This window comes from Natrix helvetica, assembly GCF_964273705.1.
Source record: "Natrix helvetica genome assembly, chromosome: 5".
Classification (NCBI taxonomy): Eukaryota; Metazoa; Chordata; class Lepidosauria; order Squamata; family Natricidae; genus Natrix; species Natrix helvetica.
In genome coordinates, this window is record NC_138551.1 from 76,814,812 (window position 1) to 76,839,314 (window position 24,503).

The 24,503-nt window shown below is 41.9% G+C and overlaps 1 protein-coding gene across 1 annotated transcript; it reads left to right on the plus strand.

The window, feature by feature from the left end:
* The first annotated feature begins 5,292 nt into the window (after positions 1 to 5,292).
* On the plus strand, positions 5,293 to 23,728 carry LGI1 (leucine rich glioma inactivated 1). The gene is made up of 8 exons (XM_081955988.1): positions 5,293 to 6,101; positions 6,517 to 6,588; positions 11,526 to 11,597; positions 11,703 to 11,774; positions 15,318 to 15,389; positions 20,583 to 20,752; positions 22,276 to 22,440; positions 22,523 to 23,728. The coding sequence occupies exons 1-8, from the start codon at positions 5,902 to 5,904 to the stop codon at positions 23,338 to 23,340; spliced, it is 1,641 nt and encodes a 546-aa protein (XP_081812114.1). The 5' UTR covers positions 5,293 to 5,901; the 3' UTR covers positions 23,341 to 23,728.
* The last annotated feature ends 775 nt before the right edge of the window (positions 23,729 to 24,503 follow it).

The window sequence follows — 24,503 nt, forward strand, 5'->3', positions numbered from 1 at the left end:
TTATCCTGACTGCTCAGTTCTTGGAATTTCACATCATTCTTCTGACTATATTTTTAATTTTGAGTACATTTTTATTGAATGATAATTGACTTGCATTTTTCTTATTTGTCTGTTATGTAGCCTGAAAGTCAACCCATAATCTACCATAAGTGAATTATCTTGCTGTCTGTCTGTCATCCCCGTATGAAGATTTCACCTCTGTATATACCAGATAATGGTACTAGACAATTCTAGCTTATAATAACTATACTATAGTTCACTCGCTTCCTAATGTAAACTACAGAGCCTTGCAGAGTTTTAGAAAAGAGGTCATACGAATTTTAAGAAGTGGATTTCTTATTAAAATAAACTCTGAAGACAACCACTTTTCAATAATGTAAAGTGATAACTAGAACTGTAAGATTAGATCCTAAAATTAGACCAACTTCAGAGCACATCCAGCTATATGAAGGATGAAAATTACAAATGTAATTTCTTTGGAGTGAAGATATAATTTGGGGAAACAGCCATAATATGCTACTCAATGATCCATAAAAGTCATTCTTGACTCTTCAACACCTTGATTTAAGACATTGGAACAGATCTTCAATCTGGTTTATCTGGATGTTGGACATATCAATATATGAACCCTCCTTAATTTGAGCTAGGAATTGTGTCTTCTATTTACAATCGTATTAGGAAACTTCTACAGTTACGAAGCCTGTTTCAAGAAAATCAACCAGGTACCATTACATTGGTATTAATAGAAAATTTATTCAAATTGAAGCTGAAGATTTCTACCATTTCCTTAGATTTCCAGTACTAACGCTTAAATAAGCCACTAAAAATTCCCACAATTCATAAAATTGTATCATCAAAATTCTAGAATAGAATTCTACTCAGCAGAAAGGATGATACAAGATCAAATGTTATGCCCTACAATAAGAATAATAAATTGCAACATTAAGATTTGTGGCTAAACCGGATAGTTTAAGCCAGCTCTTCAACTCTGAAGTTCCAAGATAGAAAATATTAACATTCTGTTTTCTCAAGCATAAACAGAGACATAAAGATAAAGACTTACGTGGGTGTGTATTCCTATACACACTCAGACACATGCATTGGGATACTAAATGTGGAAAATTCATGTGGTGGTGGAAAATGTGGAAAAAATATCTCATCATTAAAGTGACTATGAACTGCATAATTGACTACTAATTCTATCAATCAAAAATATATTCCATCTTTTCCTCCTTAATGGACCTTCAGAATAAAGAGAAAGGGGCAGAGGATGTTGCTTAAACCTCTATACCTTCCATGAACAGAGGTAATGCAGATAGTCTTCGACTTGCAATAGTTCATTTAGTGACCAATCAAAGTTGGAATGGCACTGAAAAAAGTGACTTATGACCATTTTTCACTTCAGAATGTTGCATCTTCTCCATCGTCACATGATCAAAATTCAGACGCTTGGCAGTTAACTCGTATTTATGACGGTTGCACAAGATTATCTTTTGAGACCTTCTGACAAACAAAGTCAAACAAGGAAACCCAATTCACTTAGCAGCAACCATGTTGCTAACTTAACCACTGCAGTGATTCACTTAACAAATTGTGGCAAGATAAAATGGGGCAAAACTCACTTAACAGATGTCTCCCTTAGCAACATACATTTGGGGCTCAGCTGTGATCGTAAGTCAAGGACTACCTGTACACTTATTGAAAAAAATCTTATGCCTGACTTGTGCAATCGATTTTTGAAATTGGTTCTTCCGATGTTTATTCAATCTGTGTGGGTGTCTAAAAATAATTTTCATTTACGGCCAATTGCAGTGAGTTGTGGTCACATGATTGCAATTTTAAGTGTGTTTCGGCTAGTTTCTGGTATTTTGTTCCGGTTTCTGGTAAAAAAAACCACCCATTGATAAAAATGATTTCACTTAACAACTGTTGTGTTCTCTTGACACTCCTGTTGGAGTCACATTGTGAGTCTCTTAACAACTATCATGACTTAAAACCAGTGGTGGGTTTCAAAATTTTTTAGAACCTCTTCTGTAGGTGTGGCCTGCTTTGCGGGAGTGACTTGCTGGCCATGTGACCAGATGGGAGTGGCTTGCTGGCCATGTAACCGGGTGGGAGTGGCTTGCCAGCCATGTGACCAGGTGGGTGTGGCTTGACAGCCATGTGACAGGGTGGGCGTGGCCAACTTGTAAAATGTGGTGAAACTCACTTAACAACACTGTTGCTTAGCAACCAGAATGTTGGCTCAGAAACTCGGGCATTTGAAGCACGCAAGTCTTAAAGCTGTCAAGTTGCAAGACCCTTGCACCCCTAACCCTTTAGAAAAAAACCCCAGGGGTGTTCAAACTTGACAGCTTTAAGACTTGTGGACTTCAACTCCCAGAATTCCTCCTCTCGCTCTTCATCTTGATGATGTGCAGACGGGCAGGGGGAGGGAGCTGGAACTGGTTCTAAACGGCACTGTAGATTTGTGGAACTTCTTCTATAGAAGAGGTTAGAACTGGCAGGAACCCACCCCTGCTTAAAACCATATGTATGGGCTCAATTACAGTCGTTAAGTCTAGGACCATCTGCACACCTACGCTAGGAATACTCGTTTACCTTGAGCTGGGAACAAGATGAAGCCAGTACAAAGCAATCATGGGAAAAGGGTGGGATTGTTAGAGTATGATGGCGTTGTGGTAAACCACAAGTGTGGGGTGTAGATTAGAATACAGAGCACATTAAGATGTGTTTGCCAAGTATTTATGAATGTTGGCTGAAATATGGTAGGCTAGTTTGTGATTCAGTGTTATCAAATGAATCACACAACTGTTGTTTCTGTGGACACTTCCACACTACCAGGATGAGAACACACACCACACTGCAGTCACCCCAAAGCAATATGAAGTACCGGTAGTCCTCAACTTACACTTAGTTCACTTAGTAACCACTCAAAGCTAGAACAGCACTGAAAGAAGTGCCTTACGACCATTTTTCACACCTGTGACCACTGCAACATCCCCATGGTGACCTGATTTACATTCAGATGCTTGACAACTGACTCGCGTTTATAACGTTGCAGTGTGCCATGGTAAGGGTTGCAGTGCGCCTTTTGCAAGCCAAAGTCAATGGGGAAGCCAGGTTCACTTAACAATGAGGTTATTAATTCCACAACTGCAGTGATTCACTTAACAACTGTGGCAGGGAAAGTTGTAAAACGAGGCAAAACTGAACCAATTTCTCACTTAGCAACATAAATTTGGGGCTCCATGGTGGTCGTAAGTTGAGGACTGCCTGTAAATGGTTTTGACTGCCGCTAAGAGAAAGTCTAAGAACTGGGTGAGCCAACCAATCCTTCCTTTTGTCAGAAAGAGAGTGCAACTGTGCCACAAACAAGGTTCAGTCAGTGGTAACCTCTCGTGTCTACACCTTTACAGTAGTCCATGTTGTGGGAGAAAGGCTAAGCAACTAAGATATTACTATTTGTACCCTATGAGCAGGGGTGGGTTCCTGCCAGTTCTAACCTCTTCTATAGAAGAGGTTCCACAAATCTACAGTGCCATTTAGAACCGGTTCCAGCTGCCTCCTCCCGCCCGTCCGTACATCATCAAGATGAAGAGCAAGAGGAGGAATTCTGGGTGTTGAAGTCCACAAGTCTTAAAGCTGTCAAGTTTGAACTCCCCTGGGGTTATTTTTTCTAAAGGGTTAGGTGTGCAAGGGTCTTGTAACTTGACAGCTTTAAGACTTGCGTGATTCAAATGCCAGAGTTTCTGAGGCAACATTTTGGTTGCTAAGCAAGAGCGTTGTTAAGTGAGTTTCACATTTTACAAGTTGGCCACGCCCACCCAGTCACATGGCTGGCAAGCCACTCCCACCGTTACATGGCCAGCAAGCCACTCCCATCTGGTCACATGGCCAACAAGCCACTCCCACAAAGCAGGCCACACCTACAGAAGAGGTTCTAAAAGTTTTTGAATCCCACCATTGCCTATGAGTATCATTGTTGTACCTTATGATTCTTTTATTTTATGTACAGAGAGCATATGCACCAAGACAAATTCCTTTTGTGTCAAAGCGTTCCATTCTATTCCATTCCATTCTATTTTCTATTCACCATTCTATAGATGTATTTCTCAACCTCAGCAACTTGAAGATAAGTGGACTTCAATTCCCAGAATACCTCAGCCAGCTTGCTCTACAAAATTGCCTGTAGCTGCTGAACCTTTATGAGGAGGGATAACGGGGGGGGGGGGAGTAGGGGGGAGAAGAGATTTGAGAAAACTGAAACAAATGAAACTATTGCTTTCTTTTTTGTTTTGCAATTTCGGGGTACACAGCAGCTGCCAGAAATAAATTGTCAGACAAACGGTGGGGGATCACAGATACATGGCCTGAGGGCTCACATGAAGCTGCACAAAGATTAAATCTTTGCAAGATGCACGAGGATCTCCTTAGCACGTGCCTTGTTTAGTTGGAATTTTAAAGAGCTCCTAAAATAAGTTACTAGGAGAAATTGGCCCGGCATTTGAAATAAGGAATGTTAATTATTTTTAATAAGCTTCCTTTCGCCGTGATGCAACAGTTCTTTTATGTGTCAGACGCACAGCGAAAATATTGCGGGGAGCCTTGGCCCGGTTCATCCATAGGTAACAAATAAACCCTCCAGTGCTTCAAACCATGATGGCTACACTTTGCACTTTCCTTGCTTTCTACCTTTCTAACCCTGGTTCCTATAAGGAGGTTTCCAAAATATAGTAGCGCGGGTTCAGCTTGCCCGCAAGACCCAACTATTGCACATTCAGGAAGGGCTTAAGGACGGGAAAGAAGACGAGAAAGCATTATTTTATTTTATTTTATTTTGCCGGCTGGGTTTTAATGTGCCCGTTTGCAGATACGCTCGGTTGATAAAACAAGAGGCTGCGTGTTTGTGCCGGGGGCGTCCGTTTGTTTTTGCAGCGGTTCCCAGCCAGCCTGTGCAAATGAAATCGAAGGCCTCACACCTTCGCCAACCGGTTTTTTTTTAAATATTAAAATACAAACACACCCCACACACACTTCCACGCCGCCCTTTGGATGTTTTCCCTCGCTTTTTTTTCCCTCCTCCACGCAAAGCCGGCTTTTTTTCCCCCTCTTCGGCTGGCAGATGCAAAGCCCGGTTTCCCTCCCCAAGGGAACATTGACGCGGGTGGAGAGAGATCCTCCTCCCCGCCTGCTTGCTTCCCTCTTCCTCCTCCTCCCACGGAGCCCCCACTCCACCCACCGCCCGCCCACGCAGCCGCCGCCACCAGCCGAGCAGAAGGTGGTCCTATTTTTGGCCGCGAGAAGAGGGGCCTCCCCTAAGAAAAGTGAAAGCCGTGCCTCGGCTCTGCGGCGTGCGTCACACTTTGCAACCCCCAGCAGCAGCAGAGCGGTAGCAGCCGCCGCGCGCGCCGGTGTATGCGTGGTGTGTGTGTGTTTGTGTGTCTACGCGTTTCGCGGGGATGCGAGTCTCCCTCTTTCTTTTCCTTTCCCTTCTCCTTTTTTTCCGCTCTTTCGCCTCTCCAGCTGGTTGGATCCCCCCGTCCTCTTCCCCCGTTTTCCCTCAGGTTCCCCTCGCTCCTCACGGCTGCCTGGCGAATCCCCAAACAACCGACGGCTGAACGGCTCGGACCCTCTCAGCTCCCCGCCCCGACAGCGCGGGGGAAAGGAAGAGGCGAACGAAGAAAGGCTGGCGACGGGGAGAACGCGAGCCAGGGACGAGGGATGAAGGGGAAGCCGTCTCGTCCGGGCTCTCCGCGCAGACCATCTCCCTCAGCCCGGTAAAACAACAACAACAACAACAACGCGGAGGTTTCCCGCCTGTCCGTTCATGATTCGGGCTGCGCTTCTTCCTCTCGCCCTCCTCCTTCCAACTGGCCAGAACCAGAACGGATCCCAAGGATGGGCCAAGCCGGCCGGCCACCCCTTGGAAGACCCTCCGCAGCTACCCTCCTGTTCCTTTTCTCCGCCCTGTTGCTGACCCAAGGGAGCAGACCCGGGAAGACCGCCTGCCCGGCTTCGTGCACTTGTACCAAAGATAACGCGCTCTGTGACAACGCCCGGGCGATCCCGCGCACCGTGCCGCCCGACATTACCTCCCTGTAAGGGGGCTGTAAGCACTTGGGAGGATGGGGGGGAGGACACGCTTATCGGTAGATCGCGCAGAGGGTCTGGGATGCGGGGTGGGCGCACCGTCCGTCCGGCGGGAAGACCCGCTGGGATTGCAAAGGGAGCCGCCGGGATGGAGAAGGAGGAAGAGCGGGGAAGGGGTGTCGGAGGGGACTAGAAGTTGGATCCCTCTGCGCGTTTCTCTGAACGCGACACCGTCTGTTTCTCGGCGGTGGCCATCCTCCCCCGCTGGAAATTGTCACTTCTGTTGACAGAGGAGGGGGGGGGACGGACGGGACAGGTAACCAGGTGACAAAACGATTCCCCGACCGGCTCCGGTGCTGTTAACCCCTGCTTTGCTTTCTCTCCCCCCCTCCCTCCTCCCCCCTTCCCGTTTTCTTCTTCCAGATCCTTTGTGAGATCTGTTTTCACGAAAATACCAGAACGGAGTTTCATCTTCTGGCCCAATCTGCAACTTCTGTGAGAACGGTTTATATGGTGATTGCTTGTTATGAAACGGGTGTCTTTATTAAAAAAAAAAAAAGCAAAAACAAACCACCACTCCGCTAACAGGCTTTTAAGTACCAGTACTTGTTTGATGTGGAGGAGCTAGTGCAGAGCTATTATATAACAAAAATGCACCTAGTGTTTCCAGTGGAAGTGATGAAAGGTGTGTCATACCTGCAGGTTATTATAATGACTGTTATTTTTCTTCAAGGTATTGATCTGTGTTCTTGTAGTGCTGCTTAGGGGTCTGCTTTAGCATCATCGTTGCTCTGTATTAGAATGCTTCTTTGGTAAATGTGAATTCTAGTTAGGGCAGTGACACCGGTGTACCACCCTGTCATGTACTGTCTTGTCTGAGGCTGGATAAAGGCGCCTTGTCAAAAATCATTTCTCTACACTTTCCGAATTGGTGCGGTTGAACGCTAAGAGTTGTGGCTGATTAAACAAACTTGCTTCTCTCAGAAAGGAACCCTAGATTTCAATGGGGCGATTTTATAAGCAAGCTCCATGCCAATGATAGGGATAGATCCTTCCTGTTTGTGATCTGTACGAGAATTGAAAGCTGTTGGTTGCAATAAACCCAGCCGAAATATATTTCTTCGGTGAGCATCCTTTGATCCTGAAGAAAAACCCAAGTTCTATGGGGAAATGTGGTCCATAAATTAAGACACGTCTTATTCAGAGACCTGTCAGGAAATACAACTTATTTTTTTCAGAAGAGCCTTAAATTGGCAGTCTCACACACGGTGAACTGTACAAATTGGCCTAGGGCATAATTTTGCTTTAACATTAAGCATTATGTCTGACTGATCACTATCCACTTCTGATGCTGATACTCTTGTCAGTGAGGTGGTGTTCTTTTCTTTCTCACCTTGTATACTGGGAGCTGATCAGAAGGAATGTGCATGCAGCTGGGGTTTGAATCCCAAACAAACGAGTAAATATAGTTACCATGGGAACTATACAGTTTGTCCCGGATCTTTTGCAGAATAAAATGAACATAATTGGGAATAGGGCAAGAATCTCACTTTATCGTGTGGGGAAGAAAAAAGATGATGAAAAAGATATGTTTTTTTGTAGAAGGAAAGGCCTTTAGTGGCTATTTTAGCCATGAGTATGCCAGTGTGCCATCTCAGCAGGTTTTGTCGTGACCTTTTTGTAGATGGAAATGGTACATGTTAATGTGTAAGTAGATATAAATCACACCTTTGACATATAGATGTACAATTTGGGTCCAGATTGGCAACTTGAGAAACGTAGATTGCTTGATATTTATGATCTGTAACTTGATATCCTAGAGAATCTCAGGATACCAATTTTCTCACTTTAGTTTTGTAGATGATGCCACATTATTTCTGATGCATATTCTTTACGTTCAATGCAAAATACTAGCTCCTTTGTGATCTTTGGAAAATAAGGTGGTTATTGAAAGAGAGATGGGCTTTTGAAGCCATTTACATTTGTGCCTTGTGATGTTATCCTTTCTGCATTGGTGAACTACTGCTCCCACTTCCCAATAATTTTTTTTTCTCTCCAGAAAAGCATGTTCAGAATATTGAAACTCTAGTGGCAAGGCTAAAAGGCAGAATGTAATTCCCAAGAATATATAGTGTAGATCAGCCTTCTTTGACTTGGCATCTTCCAGCTTTGTTGGATTACAGCTCCCATATACCCCTAACTGGCATCTTCATGTTGGCTGATAAAAGATATAGTCCCAGGATCCCAGGAGGGCATTAGCTTGATGAAGACTGATGACAATTATAACAGAAAAAGACAGGTGGAGCTACTCTAAGGGAGATGTAAGGAACACAAAAAATGTGAGCAAAGTTAACATTTGTACAGGTAGTCCTCGAGTTGCAACCACAATTGATCCCAACATTTCTGTTGCTAAGTGAAACATTTGTTAAGTGAGTTTTGCCCCATTTTACGACTTTTCTTGGCACCATTGTTAAGTGAATCATTGCATTTGTTAAATTACTAACATGACTGTTAAGTGAATCTGGATTCTCCATTGACTTTACTGGTCAGAAGGTCACAAAAGCTGATTCCATGATGCCAGGACACTGATCATGTGACCATGGGGATGCTGCAACGATCATAAGTGTGAAAAATGGTCATAAGTCCCTTTTTTGCAGTGCCATTGTAACTTTGAAGAGACATTAAATAAAGTCAAGGACTACCTGTAGCTAGTTCCTGCTTCCTGATGGAATCTAAACTATTTTTGAAACCACCAGTATGAAAAAGTTGAGAGGGTTTTCAAGAATCCCCCTCTCCCAATGGGATGGCTGAGATTAGCCCTGAACCTATCAAGAGGCACAATCTGGTTTGCAGTAAATCACAATTAAAAAACAGGCACACAAAAGACAGGAGGCAAAAAATGCTGTATTCAGTGTATAAGATGCACCCAGATTTTCAGCCTCTTTTTTGAGGAGGTGCATTTTAAGGTGCATCTTATACTCCAAATAATATGGTACTTTCCACCTTGTGTATACAGAACTTCTTTAGAGGGAAGGAGGGAGGGAGATATCTTGTGATACCTTGCCTTGCCTATCTCGTGAAGAATCATCTTAATCCTGAGAGCATCACTGCAGGAGGGAATTGCAGAATGGATGACCCAAACAATATCCATCCATGGCTGCAATTGTTCTATGGTCTCATTGAGAATTGATAGATCTGATGAAACTTTTATTCCACAAAGGATAAGTGACTAAGATAAAAATCATCAAGCAGAGAGGGAGTGAAGTAAAATTCTACTACTAGCTCTTGGACATCTGGATGATGGGCAGAACCAAATTTTCTTTCCTTTTAGTGATGAAGAAAAAAATGTAAGGCATTAGTAAAATACTGTTCCAATAGTAGAGATTAATGCTTCAAGAACATTTTAAAATAACAAAACGCTTCTTCAGTATTTTTATTTCTATTGCTATGTTTTACATCTAGTCCAATTATGCATCCCGATCTTTGCAGTAAATAAAACTATAACAAAAAGTCTTAATATTTTTCATTTGGAAGTATATATTTAATTAAAAAATAAATAAAAAACTTTGAAACTCTATTTTTTAGGATATCCTTTATATAAATTCAATCAGATTTAACAAAAGTATGCATTTCAGCCTATTTTTAAAAACTGTAAGTTATAAAGACTCTTTAAGTTGTAAAGACTTTCTTCAGTTTACCTTTAATTTATGTAGTAACTCTTTAAATTATATAATTTGCTTAAACTTAAGTACAAAGGAAATATCAGGGAAAAATAATACTTAAATTTAATATATCACATTTAATTAGCAAGATAACAGATGTAGCGGTGCAGAAAAACATTAAAATATTACTCCATCAATCATGTAACTTACATTGGTACAACGGTTTAAGTAGCATGCGTGTTGCAAAAAGCCTTTTCAGATACAAATATCATGTTGATAGGAGCATTTGCTAAAAATAGAAATGGTTACAACCCTCTCATCCAGTTGAGGCTTCCTTAAGGGTTGAAGTTAGATGCCCTTTATGCTATGTAGAGCTATATGTTATTGCTTAAATGTGATTAACTACATCTCTACTTTGGTCCCATCATATTTTTGGGAAATTTTCTATAATTCTAAGAAGTATAGAAGTGTGTACGATATCATGATAGTGTATGAATTGGGGAAGATTGTACTTTTTCATCTTAGATACTTACAGAGGTGGGTTGTACATTTCTCAGTTATTCACAACTGGAGCAGCCTATAAACTAATGAAATAAATTTCCTCCCCATCTCCTTTATGAGTATTAAAAGGTTTTAAAAAATCTGCTAGTACCTCAGGATTATTTTTTTCTCATTTAAATTCCATGTTTGGTGGGGAGAGCAACATTCTTGACCCTAAGTGAGAAGCAAAGGTTTAACTTCAAAGAACCAGATAGAGGAAAGCAAAGAGCAGATTCTGTTAAAAGTTGCAAACATCTGGAGGAATATGGTATGACCTCCTTGCTGCCTTCTAGTGGTGGTCTGGATTTTTACAGCCCAAAACAGCAATCCTAAAATCAATGTCCTATTCTATGAATAGGATATTTACATTGAAATCAGATGACTCTGAATTCTAGTGCCCCTTTAGAGATAAAAGCCAACTGGTTGACTCAGGGCAGGTCTCAACCCAACCCACCTCACAGAGACAACCTTGGCTCCCTTGGTCAAGAAACAGAGATGAGCACAATTCCCTAGAGTCGGACACAACTGGACAAGGAAACCTTTACCATTAGCCCACATACACACATAGATATAGAGTTGGTGTTCATTAAAAATACATGGATTTGTGGTTCATTTAAGGAGGGGGAAAACCCACACCATTTTGTGTGTTTGATGTGGGCCTAAATATGTTTCTTTTGTTGGAATGAATAGCAATGATTATCCTTGCAAAAGTTCCATATGCAGCTGAGAATAGTGATGGCACTCTCAAATGAGGGCTATTATGTAAATTGCAGCAATTTGATTCATCTTCAAGCATTAGAAAAAAATATAATTTTGAGGCAATATTTCTGACTGCAGTGCATGTATTTCTCGTAAAGACAAACTCTATAACTTTGAAGGAGACATTGTGGAGTTGTAGGAAGCTACTCAGAAATGCCAGTTCTTTAAATTATGGCTCATTTAGTCAATATCATTACACTGTTTCATATATATTATAACATATATTTATGTCTTGAAGAACTAGATCTGCTAGCTGGACCTTCTAGGAAATGTTCTAACACATCTTGGAGGATGTAAGGTTGGGGAAAGATAATCTAGACTCTGTATATGTGTATGTGTATTTCATTTTGTTAGGACATAGCAGAGTAGGCAATATAATCTTCATCCCTAAAAATAATGACGTACTGTGAAAAATCTATGTATATCTAAGACCATGTCACATTATTATTTGTCTAATATTTCTTTCTACAGATTATTTAATGCAAACACATTTGAGACCATTAGTAGCGATGCTTTCATGGGCCTTCCTCATCTAGAATATTTGTGAGTTGAAATATTTATGGTCCAAGATTTATTTATTTTTTTGAGTGAGTTGAATGCCTGAGATGAAGACAGCGTTGACCAGTTGTGTTTGTAACCCCATTACAGATTTATAGAAAACAACAACATCAAATCAATTTCCAACACTTCTTTTCGCGGGCTGAAGTCCTTAATTCACTTGTAAGTATGTTTGTTTGTTTAAATTTATTGGCCCTCCAACTCCAATGTACAAAACCAAGGAAAACATAAAAGTATTTAAAAGCATTAAATTACACAGGCCCCCAAACTAAATAGATAGCAAAAGCAACAAAACAAAACAGGCATCTTAGAACAAGTAATCAACTTCAACCACAGACTTTGAACCAATCCATATTTTCAAACCTTTCCAGAAGCCCAGGAGTGAGGATGTTGTCCTTATTTCTGGGGGATGCTGCCACAGAGAGAGTGCACTTCCTGGGTTGCACAAGGTGGCAGTGTTTACTGCAGAAGATCTGCAGAGCACCTGCTCTGCTGGAACATACTGGGTGGGCAAAAGTAGTTAGAGATAAGCAGGCTCTCAGATATCTGGGCGCTATTCCATAGAGGTAATAACCAACAAGTTGAATTGCACCTGGAAGCCAACTGGCAGTCAATGAACCTTGTGTAGCAATGGTGACACACTATTGAGGCATCTGTTACTGCTTGGACTGTCTCATTCTGAACCACCTGGAGCTTCCGGGTGGTCTCCACGTAGAATGCTTTGTAATAAACCAATTGTGAGATAACCAGGGCATGAATGACTTGCTGAAGGACCTTCTGATTGAGGAAGGGGTGAAGTGGTGCACAAGAGGAACTTGTGCAAAGGACCCCTGGCCACGGCTAACTTCTGCTCTTTGAACAGGAGCTGTGAGTCCAGAAGGACACTCAAGTTACATAACCAGTCTTGACTGGAGAAGTGCAGCCTCATCCAAAACCAAAAATGCTGACATCATCAACAGCCATAGCCAGTTGGTCTTAGTAGGATTGAGCTGAAGTGTGTTCTGTCCCATCTAGACCTTAACAGCCTCCAGACCTCTTGAAGAGTGATATACCTCCTCCTCCTTCAAGGCTGATGGGCCCACCCTCTCTCTCCAAGAGGTCAAAACCACCACATGAACCCATCATGTGTTCGCCTCCCAGGCTGCTTTAATAACCTAAGATCTAACAAAGATTTACTCTTTGTCCTGTGGGTGCACCAATAGCTCACAATCAACGCCATCTTACTTGCCTTTGTTTAGAAGTAGACCCCCATTGCATCTAATGGGAATTGTGTTCTCTGTGTGTATAGGAGCATTTGGGGCCTCCTGAAGTTACCATTGTTGCTGACCTGGAGGCTATACATATGAGTGCAGTGTATGTATTTATTGTAATACACACAAACGCACAGTAAGGGGAGAAACTTCATCATTGTCATTCTCCTTCCAGCTGACCGCAGCTTGCTGATCCTCTCTCCACCATTAGCAGTGGGAAGCTCTTAAGTTCTGAGCAGTGACACAGAGAGAGAAGGACTCCCTGCGGCTTCTCTCTTTGCTCTAGTGACTCTGCTCCAAAGTGCCGCCTAATATTGGCTCAGCTCAGATGGCTCTTTGATCAGATAATTGACAGGAGAAGAGGAGGGCCTTTTTACAATTATATAGAGCGCAAAAAGGCTGACCAAGAGCACAGGTGGGCTTCGTAATAGGTAGACTCCAAGGTGAAGGAGATAGAATTGACCTTTTTAGTTTGAATGTTATCCAAAGTACAGTAAATCTTTTTAGTTTATTAGGTGTCTGGTCATTCATCAATGGATCAAATATATATGTGAAGCTGAAAAACATTTTGTAGCCAGGCCCTGCACATTTTTTTAACTCTAGCTTTTTTGTGGAGGGAGGCAGGGAGGGAGATGCTTGAGATGCAGTCATCAAAAGGAAGCCAGATTGAAATGCTCATCCTTTTTAAAATTAAAATTATTTTGAGAAGTAGCCAAATTATGCTCCAACAGTGGAGACCTCTATTACCAGTTTGTTTCTTAACTAATGACAACCCCCCCCCCCAATTGTGAGCCCCTTGTAGGAGCAAGGGAGCAACTATCGTTGCATGCATCCCCACTTCATCAAAATGACTTATGTCCCTAATGTGATGAATGCAATAGCATCATTTGCACAGTTGCGTTATGAGGCATATAACCTGTCCTGGATACCTGCAATCCTGATATTATTCGGCATTTTCCATTGTTCAGATTTCAAGAATATGATGGGCTTGAAGGCCAAAGTGGTCCATGGTCCACAGAATGCTCTGGAATTAAGTGTAAATATATTACCCATCAATTGAGATAGTTGAGATAAACTCCAGAGACTTTTTACCATTATTTTCCTGGTTCAAAAGAGTCAAGCTGAGGCCACAAACTCTTAAATAGTGAAACTATTGCTAGTATTATGATATTTTGTTAATAAAGGGATAAAAAAAACAATCAAGTCCTCGGAATTGGCTTGTAGACACACCTTGAGTAATATGTTGGAACTGAGTCAATGTTATACCGGCATTTTTTTGCGTAATATATTGTTTAGTCATCTTTTCTTCCCATTTAAGACTATGAATAATAAACAGCTTGATGAAAGCAAATATATTACTGTTATTGTTTTCTTGGACTATCCTGGAAGGTTATGATGGGATGGAAACCTTCCATGCTAGTGAAAGGGCATACATGGGTGGAAAACAATTTAAGGGTGATCATAGACGTGGGAAGAGGGAAGTGGTGGCTCAGTGGCTAAGACGCTGAGCTTGTCGATCAGAAGGTTGGCAGTTCAGCGGTTCAAATCCGTAGCACCGCATAACGGAGTGAGCTCCCGTTACTTGTTCCAGCTTCTGCCAACCTAGCAGTTCGAAAGGACATAAAAATGCAAGTAGGAAAATAGGAACCACCTTTGGTGGGAAGGTAAAAGTGTTCCATGCGCCTTCGGTGTTTAGTCATGATGGCCACATGACCACGGAGACGTCTTCGGACAGTGCTGGCTCTTTGGCTTTCAAATGGAGATGAGCACTGTCCCCTAGAGTTGGGAATGACTAGCACATGATATCTCTGAGCAGTATTTCTCAACATGCCTGCTGAGGAATTCTGGGAGTTGAAGTCAACACATGTTAACTACCTGTTCTGCAGGTAGAATTGCTATTAAGGTAGAATTTGAGGACAGAGAATGCTTAAAATACCCTGAAATCTTTTTCATTGTTAACAATAACAACAAAAACACAAGGGATCCTTAATGTTCTCTGAGCTTGCTTGTTTTCCTGCAGACGTTCATTACCCAAACTAGATAACCTCATCAGAGCACTGATGATATTACATAGTTTGGGTAATGAAACGTCTGCAAGAAAACAAACAGGCTCAAAGACACCAAGAACCCCTCATTTCAACCCAGTTACAATTGTTCTCCTTTATTGGTAAAAATACAAGGATCGTGGTTAGGAGTTGGCAAGACAGCAGAGAGCTTAGAACAATAGAGAGTGCGGGTGTAATATTTAAGCAGGAATTGTGCTTTTTGAAGTATAAGTAGTAAACATGTACCATATTACAATAATATTAGCATTACTAGTATTGCTACAACTAATTGCAATAGTGAATCACATCATAGCACTGCATGGGTTATTATTTTCCATCCTAGTAGTGATTCATCAAACAGGAAAAAAAGAATGCAAGATTAATCTAACCCTAATTATATTTTTTTACAGGAGTCTTGCAAACAATAACCTCCAAACACTCCCTAAAGACATATTCAAAGGATTGGATTCACTAACAAATGTGTAAGAAAACTTTTTTGATATTCCCATTATGAAAGGAAAGAAGAAGAAAAAAGGCTCACAGATACTTATTATGGAACAACTGCTCATCCAATGAGCCTGAAGTTATCCATTTTATATCCACTTATCATCGATTATCTCATCCATCTAATAGGTGTTTTTTTTCCATTTAGGAGCATTCCTCAAGGCAGTTTTCTGCAAGCTGGCAGCTTCCAAATATGCCCAGATTGCAGAAAGGTGCCGCAGAACATCTAAAACAAGATTGTCCTCTACCATAATGTGTTTTTGCGGCAACCTTATCTCACAGTCGGATTTTCTTAAAATTATATCTGGGTGCATTTTTAAATAGTTTATCAAATGGCCCTGCGAAAGGGAGAGGGAGGAAGGGAGAAAGAAAGAGAAAAAACTACTTCATATGCTTGGAAATTACAATCTGTGTAACCTTTCATAGAAACGGGAATGGAATGTATTTCTCAGCCGTCTCTACTGAGAGCATTAGCTGTTCTCTATGAGCACCTCATTGGGTGAGGGATACTTACCAACCGCCTTGAAAGAGGCGGTGGTGAGACCCTTGCTCAAGAGGCCTTCGCTCGACCCAATGGAGCTAGCTAATTACCGTCCAGTCTCCAACCTCCCCTTTTTGGCGAAGGTTGTTGAGAATGTGGTGGCGCAGCAGTTTCTACGACACCTGGACGAATCCGATTATCTAGACCCACGCCAGTCCGGCTTCCGACCCGGGCACAGCACAGAGACAGCCTTGGTCGCGTTGGTTGATGATCTCTGGAGGGCCAGAGATAGGGGTTGTTCCTCTATCCTGGTCCTATTAGACCTCTCGGCGGCTTTTGATACCATCGACCATGGTATCCTATTGCGCCGGTTGGAGGGGATGGGAGTCGGAGGCACCGTTTTGCGGTGGTTCGGCTCCTACCTCTCCGACCGGAAGCAATGTGTGTTGACAGGGGGGCAGAGGTAGACCCTGAGGCCACTCACTTGTGGGGTGCCACAGGGGTCGGTCCTCTCGCCTCTCCTGTTCAACGCATATGTGAAGCCGCTGGGTGAGATCATCCGTGGTTTTGGGGTTGAGTACCACCTGTACGCTGATGACACTCAGCTATACATTTCAACCCCAAACCACCCCAACGAGGCTGTCGAAGTAATGTCCCGGTGTTTGGAAGCCGTCGGGGTCTGGATGGGGGACAACAGACTCAAACTCAACCCCTCCAAGACCGAGTGGCTGTGGCTACCGGCACCTCGGTTCAGCCAGCTGACACCATCGCTGGCCATAGGGGGCGAACAACTGTCCCCTGTGGAACGGGCGCGCAATTTGGGCATCCTCCTTGATGCCCGGCTGTCAATGGAGGACCATGTGGCAGCCGTGGCAAGGGGGGCGTTCCACCAGGTCCGCCTGGTGCGCCAATTGCGCCCCCTACTGGACCGGAGTGCCCTGCGCACGGTCACTCATGCGCTGGTGACGTCTCGCCTGGACTACTGCAATGCCCTCTACATGGGGCTTCCCTTGGGACGCATCCGGAGACTGCAGCTAGTCCAGAACGCAGCCGCGCGGGTCATCATGGGGAGTACACGATACTCCCACGTAACACCCCTCCTGCGCGAGCTGCACTGGCTGCCTGTGGCCTTTCGGGTGCGTTTCAAGGTATTGATTACCATCTTTAAAGCGCTCCATGGCATAGGACCTAGTTATCTGCAGGATCGCACCCTACCACACACGTCCCTACGACCAATCCGCTCACACAGGGAGGGACTCCTCCTGGTGCTGTCCGCTAGGCAATGCCAGCGGGCGACACCTAGGAGTAGGTCCTTCTCTGTGATGGGCCCAACCCTCTGGAATGACCTCCCCCCCGACATCAGAACCACCACCGACCTCCGCTCCTTCCGTCAAAAATTAAAGACTCACCTGTTTCAATTAGCTGGCCTGGCACTCTCTTAGTTTTGCCTCCCAGGGATATATTTTAACTGGGTTTGGGTATTTTAATTGGGGATGTTTTTTAGGGTTTCCATAGCATATTTATTTCTTGTACAGTCTCATCTCCTCCACCTAAATGTTTAGTATTCAATTGTTTTATATTATTTATATTGTTATTCATGTATTTTATCTGCATTTTATCTGACTGTACACCGCCCCGAGTCCCTTTTTGGGAGAGGGGGCGGTTTAGAAATCTAAAGAAATAAATAAATAAGCACGTTTAGCCACAGCCATTCCCACTGTCAAGAAAGCCAGTTGCTTTAAACAATTCGTTCTGTGCCGATAAAAGCTGCGGCAGTGAAATCAGGAAGCCAGGTCCTACTATCCCCCTCCCCCCCCCGGCCCGTTTGCTTCCTGGAAATTGAAAAGCATGGAACATACGGCAAACTGATGGAAAAAAATTGCATTTGAAAATCTGAAAATTCTTACAGGAAGTCTCATATCTTTTTCTTGCAATTTTTCATAGCACAAGTGTGCCTTCATTTCACATCTTGCCTACCTGTGAATGAAGCAGACTTAACTGGCTCTGGACTATTAATGAATATTACGTATATTTCCCCTCTTAGGATAAGACCAAGGCCAAGGAACCATTTATTTGGGTTGTAGTCTCACCTGAGACATGAAGCCAGCTAGGTAGCCTTGGGCCAGTCATTCTCTCTCAACCCTAGGAAGGAGCCAAGGGTAAATCACTTCCTACTGAGAAAACTGCGATGATTAATCCAGGCAGTCACTATTATACCAAACTGGTTCTCTTTTCCCTTGGATACTGTTAGAATTAGAGGGAAAATATTCTAAATGGCCAAGGGCCAATTAAGTGTGCTTTGTTCACAGATAGGCAAGACGTGGAGTGAAGGCCTATTTGTACGATGAAAGGGCCCCCTGACGCCTCATTTTCTCTTTCTGGCACCTGCTTCCCTCTTTCCCAAGGAACTTAGGCCAAGAGCTGCATCTGGATGTAAGGCAGCAATTTGTCCATTTAACTTTTATGCATAGCAGTGGTGAAATTCTTTTTTTTTTTTTTTACTATCAGTTCTATGGGTGTGGCTTGCTGGACGTGGCATGGCTTGGTGGGCGTGGCAAGGGAAGGATACTGCAAAATCCCCCTTCCCACCCCACTCTGGGGCCAGCCAGAGGTGGTATTTGCCGATACTCCAAACTACTCAAAATTTCCGCTACTGGTTCTCCAGAACTGGTCAGAACCTGCTGGATTTCACCCCTGATGCATAGCTTTATGGTTGTGCATTGGGGGCCTTTGAGTTAGTATTAACTCCTGTAGCTCCCTGGATTAATCCCTGCAGTTTTCGTGGCAAGCTTTTTTTGGGAAGTGGTTTCTCATTTCCTTCTTCGTAGGGCTGGGAGAGAGTTACCAAGCTGGCTTCATAGCTAAGGCAGGACTAGAACTCCCGGTCTCCTGGATTCTAGTCTAGTGCCTTAACCGCTAGACCAAACTGGCTCTCCTTATGCATAACAATACTTCCCTTTTATGTATATATTTTCCAAGAGATGCAATTGCTAGTCCTATACTTCCATTTCATGCGAATGCAATTACATGAGAAAGACATCAAATAATAGTTACATCCATCCACCCCAAATAACTGAATGATTACAAGAAATGTTCAAAATGAGGCCGACACCCCCTCACAATAAAGTGACACAGTGTTCCAGCAGAAAATGGACTGAAATGTGTGCAATAAAATAAAACTACATGGAGAACAGGCATTTTCTGTGGCATCTGGAAACATAATTATGGTTTCACAAAGCAAAATATGTCTATAAAGATCCAGATAACAACTGACAAAATTAAAATGAGCTAGGTTTATTAATAAGAAGGACTTGTACCCAAATATCATCTATCTAAATCAGTTGGATTTAATTTCCTTGGCTCTTCTTATTTTAGCATGAAAGAGGAACCACAACATTTGAAGGTATTTTTGCTTTTAAAAAGAACATTAATAAAATTGATATTATTTACATGACATCTAGAATAATGAGCTGGAACGTCACATGGAAAGTTGTTTGAAATTTGTTTCCCACAAACTTAAAATGAGTTTTTAACAAAAGAACATTTTGCTGATGGGACACTACAGCAATTATTTAATAAAAATTAGTTGCAATTGCCTTCCTGTTGGAGATATATTTTGACTTGGAATATTAATTCATATGATTTGAATTATGAATTACTTGAGCCCTGTTATTGTCACATTTGAATTGCAATATTGCTCCTATGACTCGGGAACAATTATGTGTAAAAAAATGCATTAGTCTTGGCGATAATTATGGTCTTTGGAATTTAGCAAGACATCAAAAATTGTGGACCTTGTGGTACAGGGACTGGCTAAAGAACACTAAGACAAGATGGAAAAGAGGTATCTACATCTGATATGGGGAATTGGATAGTTGATCAGCATTGTTGGTCAAATTATGAATTATTATAGTTGCTGTTGATTGGTTGGTCAGTTTGAGAAAGAGGCAAGGCAAATATGAACTTTATGTCGCCCATGTTCAAAGTTTTTAGAGTTGTTCTGTTGGAATATTAGTTTCCAGACCTTTTTTTCTATTTGTAATCTGAATATGTTTTAAGGTAACATCATATTGTTAATATTATTGTATTCTTCTTTAATAATTTGTTTCTAAAATCAGTTAAAAGAAGTAATTTTACATTTGCAAAGAGCAAGCTTAAAGCTCTTTTGCTGTATTAGAGGATTTTCGTTCCAGATCCAATTTAAGCCTGGAGGAATTACTCAACTAGAATAAGATTTCAAGGGGGGCGGGGGGGGGAAGAGCCCCCTCCCCCTACTGCAGCATTCTCCATACATAATCCAGGCAAAAGCATGTGCAAAATTGAATGCTTCCATCAAAATACCAAAAACAGCATTTTGCATTGTCGTTCTACAATCTCCACCCTTTTGTACATGGATTTAACACCATAATTCATATAGAAAAGAGAAATATAATAGAAGGATGCTTAATTCAGTGTAAGATTTTTACCTCACTTTCTTCTCTCTCTCAAGAAATTTAATATACAGTTGCTTTTTTTAACTACCAAGGTTTTTTTTAAAAAAATATAGGCTTGGTTTCTTCCTTAAAACACATTGTCTTTCATGCAATAGTGATCTCAAAATATTATAAACTGATAACCTGTTTTTTTAAAAAACAAAAACAAAAGATAATGTATTGAAACTGTAACATTTCAAAAATGTTGTTCTGTCTAGAGACCTGAGAGGAAATGCTTTCAGATGTGATTGCAAATTAAAATGGTTAATTGCATGGATAAGCAGAACAAATGCAACAGTGGAAGACATTTATTGTGAAAATCCACCAGAGTATAAGAAACGCAAAATCAACAGCCTCTCGCCTAGTGAATTTGATTGCATCATTACGCGTAAGTCTTCAACAAGTCTTCTGTTTCTTTCATTCCCTGTTATTCTTCAAGTGTGTTTTCTTTCTACTGGGTTAATGTATACATCTACCTAGCCCGAATATTGCCTGCCTTTGTTCACAGCAGGGGGCGCGCGGTGGCTCAGGAGGGACGCGGTGGCTCAGTGGCTAAGAAGCTGAGCTTGTCGATCAAAAGGTCTGTAGTTCAGCAGTTCGAATCCCTAGTGCCGCGTAACAGATTGAGCTCCCATTACTTGTCCCAGCTTCTGCCAACCTAGCAGTTCAAAAGCACATTAAAAATGCAAGTAGAAAAATAGGGACCACCTTGGTGGGAAGGTAACAGTGTTCCGTGCACCTTCGCCATTTAGTCATGCCAGCTACATGACCACGGAGACATCTTCGGACAGCGCTGGCTCTTCGGCTTTGAAACAGAGATGAGCACCACTCCCTAAGAGTCGGGAATGACTAGTACATATGTGCAAGGGGAACATTTACCTTTACCTATTCACAGGAGCTTTCACTCTTCTCTGTTGTGTTGAGATTTTTCTCTCCATCCTTCTCTGTAGGAAAATCTCAACTATATGGGATTGTTTTACTATGTAGGGTCTAACTGGCTGAAACTGTTCTGTTAGTACTCATGCTTGGAGAAGATCAACATTTCTCATTCCATATTGACTGAAAGTATCTGATTTACAGTATTAGGCCCTAATTACATTTTATGAAAATCAGCGTCCCCGCTATAGTCATAATTTTCATCCCAAGAAAGAAAAAGCCTGTTTGGTCTAGGGCAGTGATGAGTGCCGAAAAGGGAGCGGTGCATGTGCGCTTGTTGGGACGCAACCTGGAAGAGTAGCTGCCCAGGGGAATGAGCTGCCGGAAAATGAACTACCAGTTTCCAGTGTGCGCATGTGACGATCAGCTGGCTGGTGCGCATGCTCACACCGGAAAATGTAAGACCAGCTCTTCCAGTTTCTGGCACTGCTGCATGCACGAAGGCCAGCTGATTGTTGTGTGCGCATGCACGCCAGAAACCCAGAAGAGGAATGGGCGACACCTTGCGTGCCACGCGTGCCATAGGTTCGCCCACACGGGTTTAGGGGTAAGCTGCTAAATTAGAAACCGGAAGGTCAAATTTTCTAGTTTAGGCCTGGAACCCAGCTTGGTGACTCTGGGCCAGTCACTCTCTTTCTCTCTCTCTGCACTAGAAACAAGATATTGGCAAGCCACTGCCAAAAACGTTGCCAAGGAAACTACAGGGATTTATCCTTGTAGTCAGCAGGAGTCAGATGTGGCTTGATGAACCGTAACAACCACAGTAGGAATTAGGCTAATTAGAATTGGTTATGATTCAAACATGAGTGCTATTTTCTGTTAATAAACGTTTTCATCTTTTTCTTTCTTATTGGCTAAAGTCTAATAAGAAGGAGAAATAGATTTTACAAAATACCACTGCCTTGAACAAGCAACCTACTTTTTACAATAACATTCAAAGGAGTAAATACCAACTTTTAGTATGTACTTTTTCAGAATTTGTCGTATTTCGAAAGCTGCCGTATCAGTCCCTATCAGTGGACACTTTCTCATTCATGAACGATGAATATGTGGTTATCGCTCAGCCTTTTATCGGAAAATGTATCTTTCTGCAATGGGACCATGTGGAAGGGACATTCAGGAATTTTGATAACATCACAGGTATTAACAGCTCATTTCTCTGAACGTTGTGTTGCCTTATCGTAATGCCAGTTGATGATACGCTTTGTCGATCTTTGTGCAGGGACCTCGGTGGTTGTCTGTAAGCCGATTATTGTTGAGAATTGCTTGTACATCATTGTTGCCCAGCTCTTTGGTGGCTCCCATATTTACAAGAGAGACACTCACGCAAATAAATTTATTAAAATTCAGGACATTGAGATCCTTAAGATCAGAAAACCGAATGACATCGAAACATTCACCATTGTTAAGGATGCATATTTTGCAATAGCAGATAGTTCAAAAGCTGGCATCACCACTATCTACAAATGGAATGGAAATGGATTTTATTCCGACCAGTCTTTGCACGAATGGTACAGAGACACTGATGTGGAATATCTTGAAATAGCCACCAAGCCTCACCTGATCATCTCAAGCAGTTCTCAACACCCGGTCCTGTATCAGTGGAACAGGGGCACAAACAATTTCGCTGACCCAGTGGATATTCCAGATATGGAAGATGTTTACGCTGTCAAACACTTCAAAGTGAAAGAAGATATTTATGTTTGCCTAACAAGATTCATTGGGGATTCCAAAGTAATGAAATGGACAGGCTCCAAATTTCTGGATTCACAAAGAATGCCATCCAGGGGGTCCATGGTGTTCCAGCCTCTTCAGATAAAGAATTATCAGTATGCTATTCTTGGAAGCGATTATTCTTTCACTCAAGTCTATTTTTGGGATGCAGGAAAAGCCAAGTTTGTTAAGTTTCAAGAATTAAATATTCAAGCGCCAAGATCCTTCACACATGTTTTTGTTGACAAACAAGATTTTCTCTTTGCATCAAGCTTTAAAGGAACTACAGTGATCTATAAGCACATCATAATTGACTTAAGTGCATGATACATATTTACACACACACACACACACACACACAGAGTATGGAAATCTGTTGTGAGACTTCTTCCATTAATAACAACAGAGACCTAACGAACTAAATGCATGACGATTCTCTTTACTTCCAGTCTGCGAAATGCCTTTAACAGCTGAGATTGTTAAAATAAAGTGCTACAACTAATATCTTCAACCATAAATGTCAAGTCTAGTGCTGTTTGAAATTACAATTTTAAAAGAAGGACAAATTAAAGCATTCACTATTATCTGCAACAACAGTGTAAATAGCTAGCGAAGCTCCATCCCGCCTAAATGAGTTGGAAAGCACCAATCAACTGTAATTTTCCATTATTCACTGATCTGAAAATTGCCAAATAAAATGTTTATGTTTTCTTTCCTATTCTCAAATAGCTTTATTTATATAGCCATCCCGCAGATAGTTTTTGTTCATTTTGAGTAGTTTCCTAGGGTCATGAAAGTTCAATATTACCAGAAATGTTATATTGCATTTTGATTCAAGTCTATCGCTTACACTTTTCTAAACAGAAAGGGTTGTTTCATCCAACTCAAGCAGATAATTTGTATGCATTCACATTGTATGGAATGTGAAGCTCACTTATTTCCATGACCTTCATAAGAAAAATCAACTGACATTTTGTTCACAGTGTGTAGAGTACTGACAATTTCTGTCCTAATGGGAAAGATATCAATTGCCATCTTTCTAAAGCAATTAGAAATATCGGACTCTGTTGGCATTTAAATATTAAATATTCAGGGCTTATTTTTCAGAGTTATGAGTTAGCTTGCAGTACTGCATTGTAACCACTGCACCATGAGCCATGGTGGTGCAGTGGTCAGAATGAAGTACTGCAGGCTAACTCACTGCTCACTCCAGGAGCTCGATTCTGACCGCCTTAAGGTTGACTCAGCCATCCATCCAAGATCAATAAAATGAGCACTCACATTATTGGGGGCAATATGCTGACCTTGTGAACTGCTTAGAGAGGGCTGTAAAGCACCATGAAGTGATATATAAGTCTAAGTGCTATTGCTATCGCTATTTGTGGATACAAACACACACACACACACACACATCCAGTGCCACTAAAATGCCAACCATGGTACCATTACTTTGGTACGAGTTTTTATGCATCACTGCATAGGCACCCTTT

What these genes read in the sequence shown, in the direction of transcription:
- LGI1 (XM_081955988.1), top strand. Translation starts at nt 5,902, where the DNA reads ATGGGCCAAGCCGGCCGGCCACCCCTTGGAAGACCCTCCGCAGCTACC. An exon ending in CTGAAGTCCTTAATTCACTT is followed by an intron (nt 11,775 to 15,317) that starts GTAAGTATGTTT and finishes ATTTTTTTACAG; the next exon opens with GAGTCTTGCAAACAATAACC. An exon ending in ATTTGATTGCATCATTACGC is followed by an intron (nt 20,753 to 22,275) that starts GTAAGTCTTCAA and finishes GTACTTTTTCAG; the next exon opens with AATTTGTCGTATTTCGAAAG.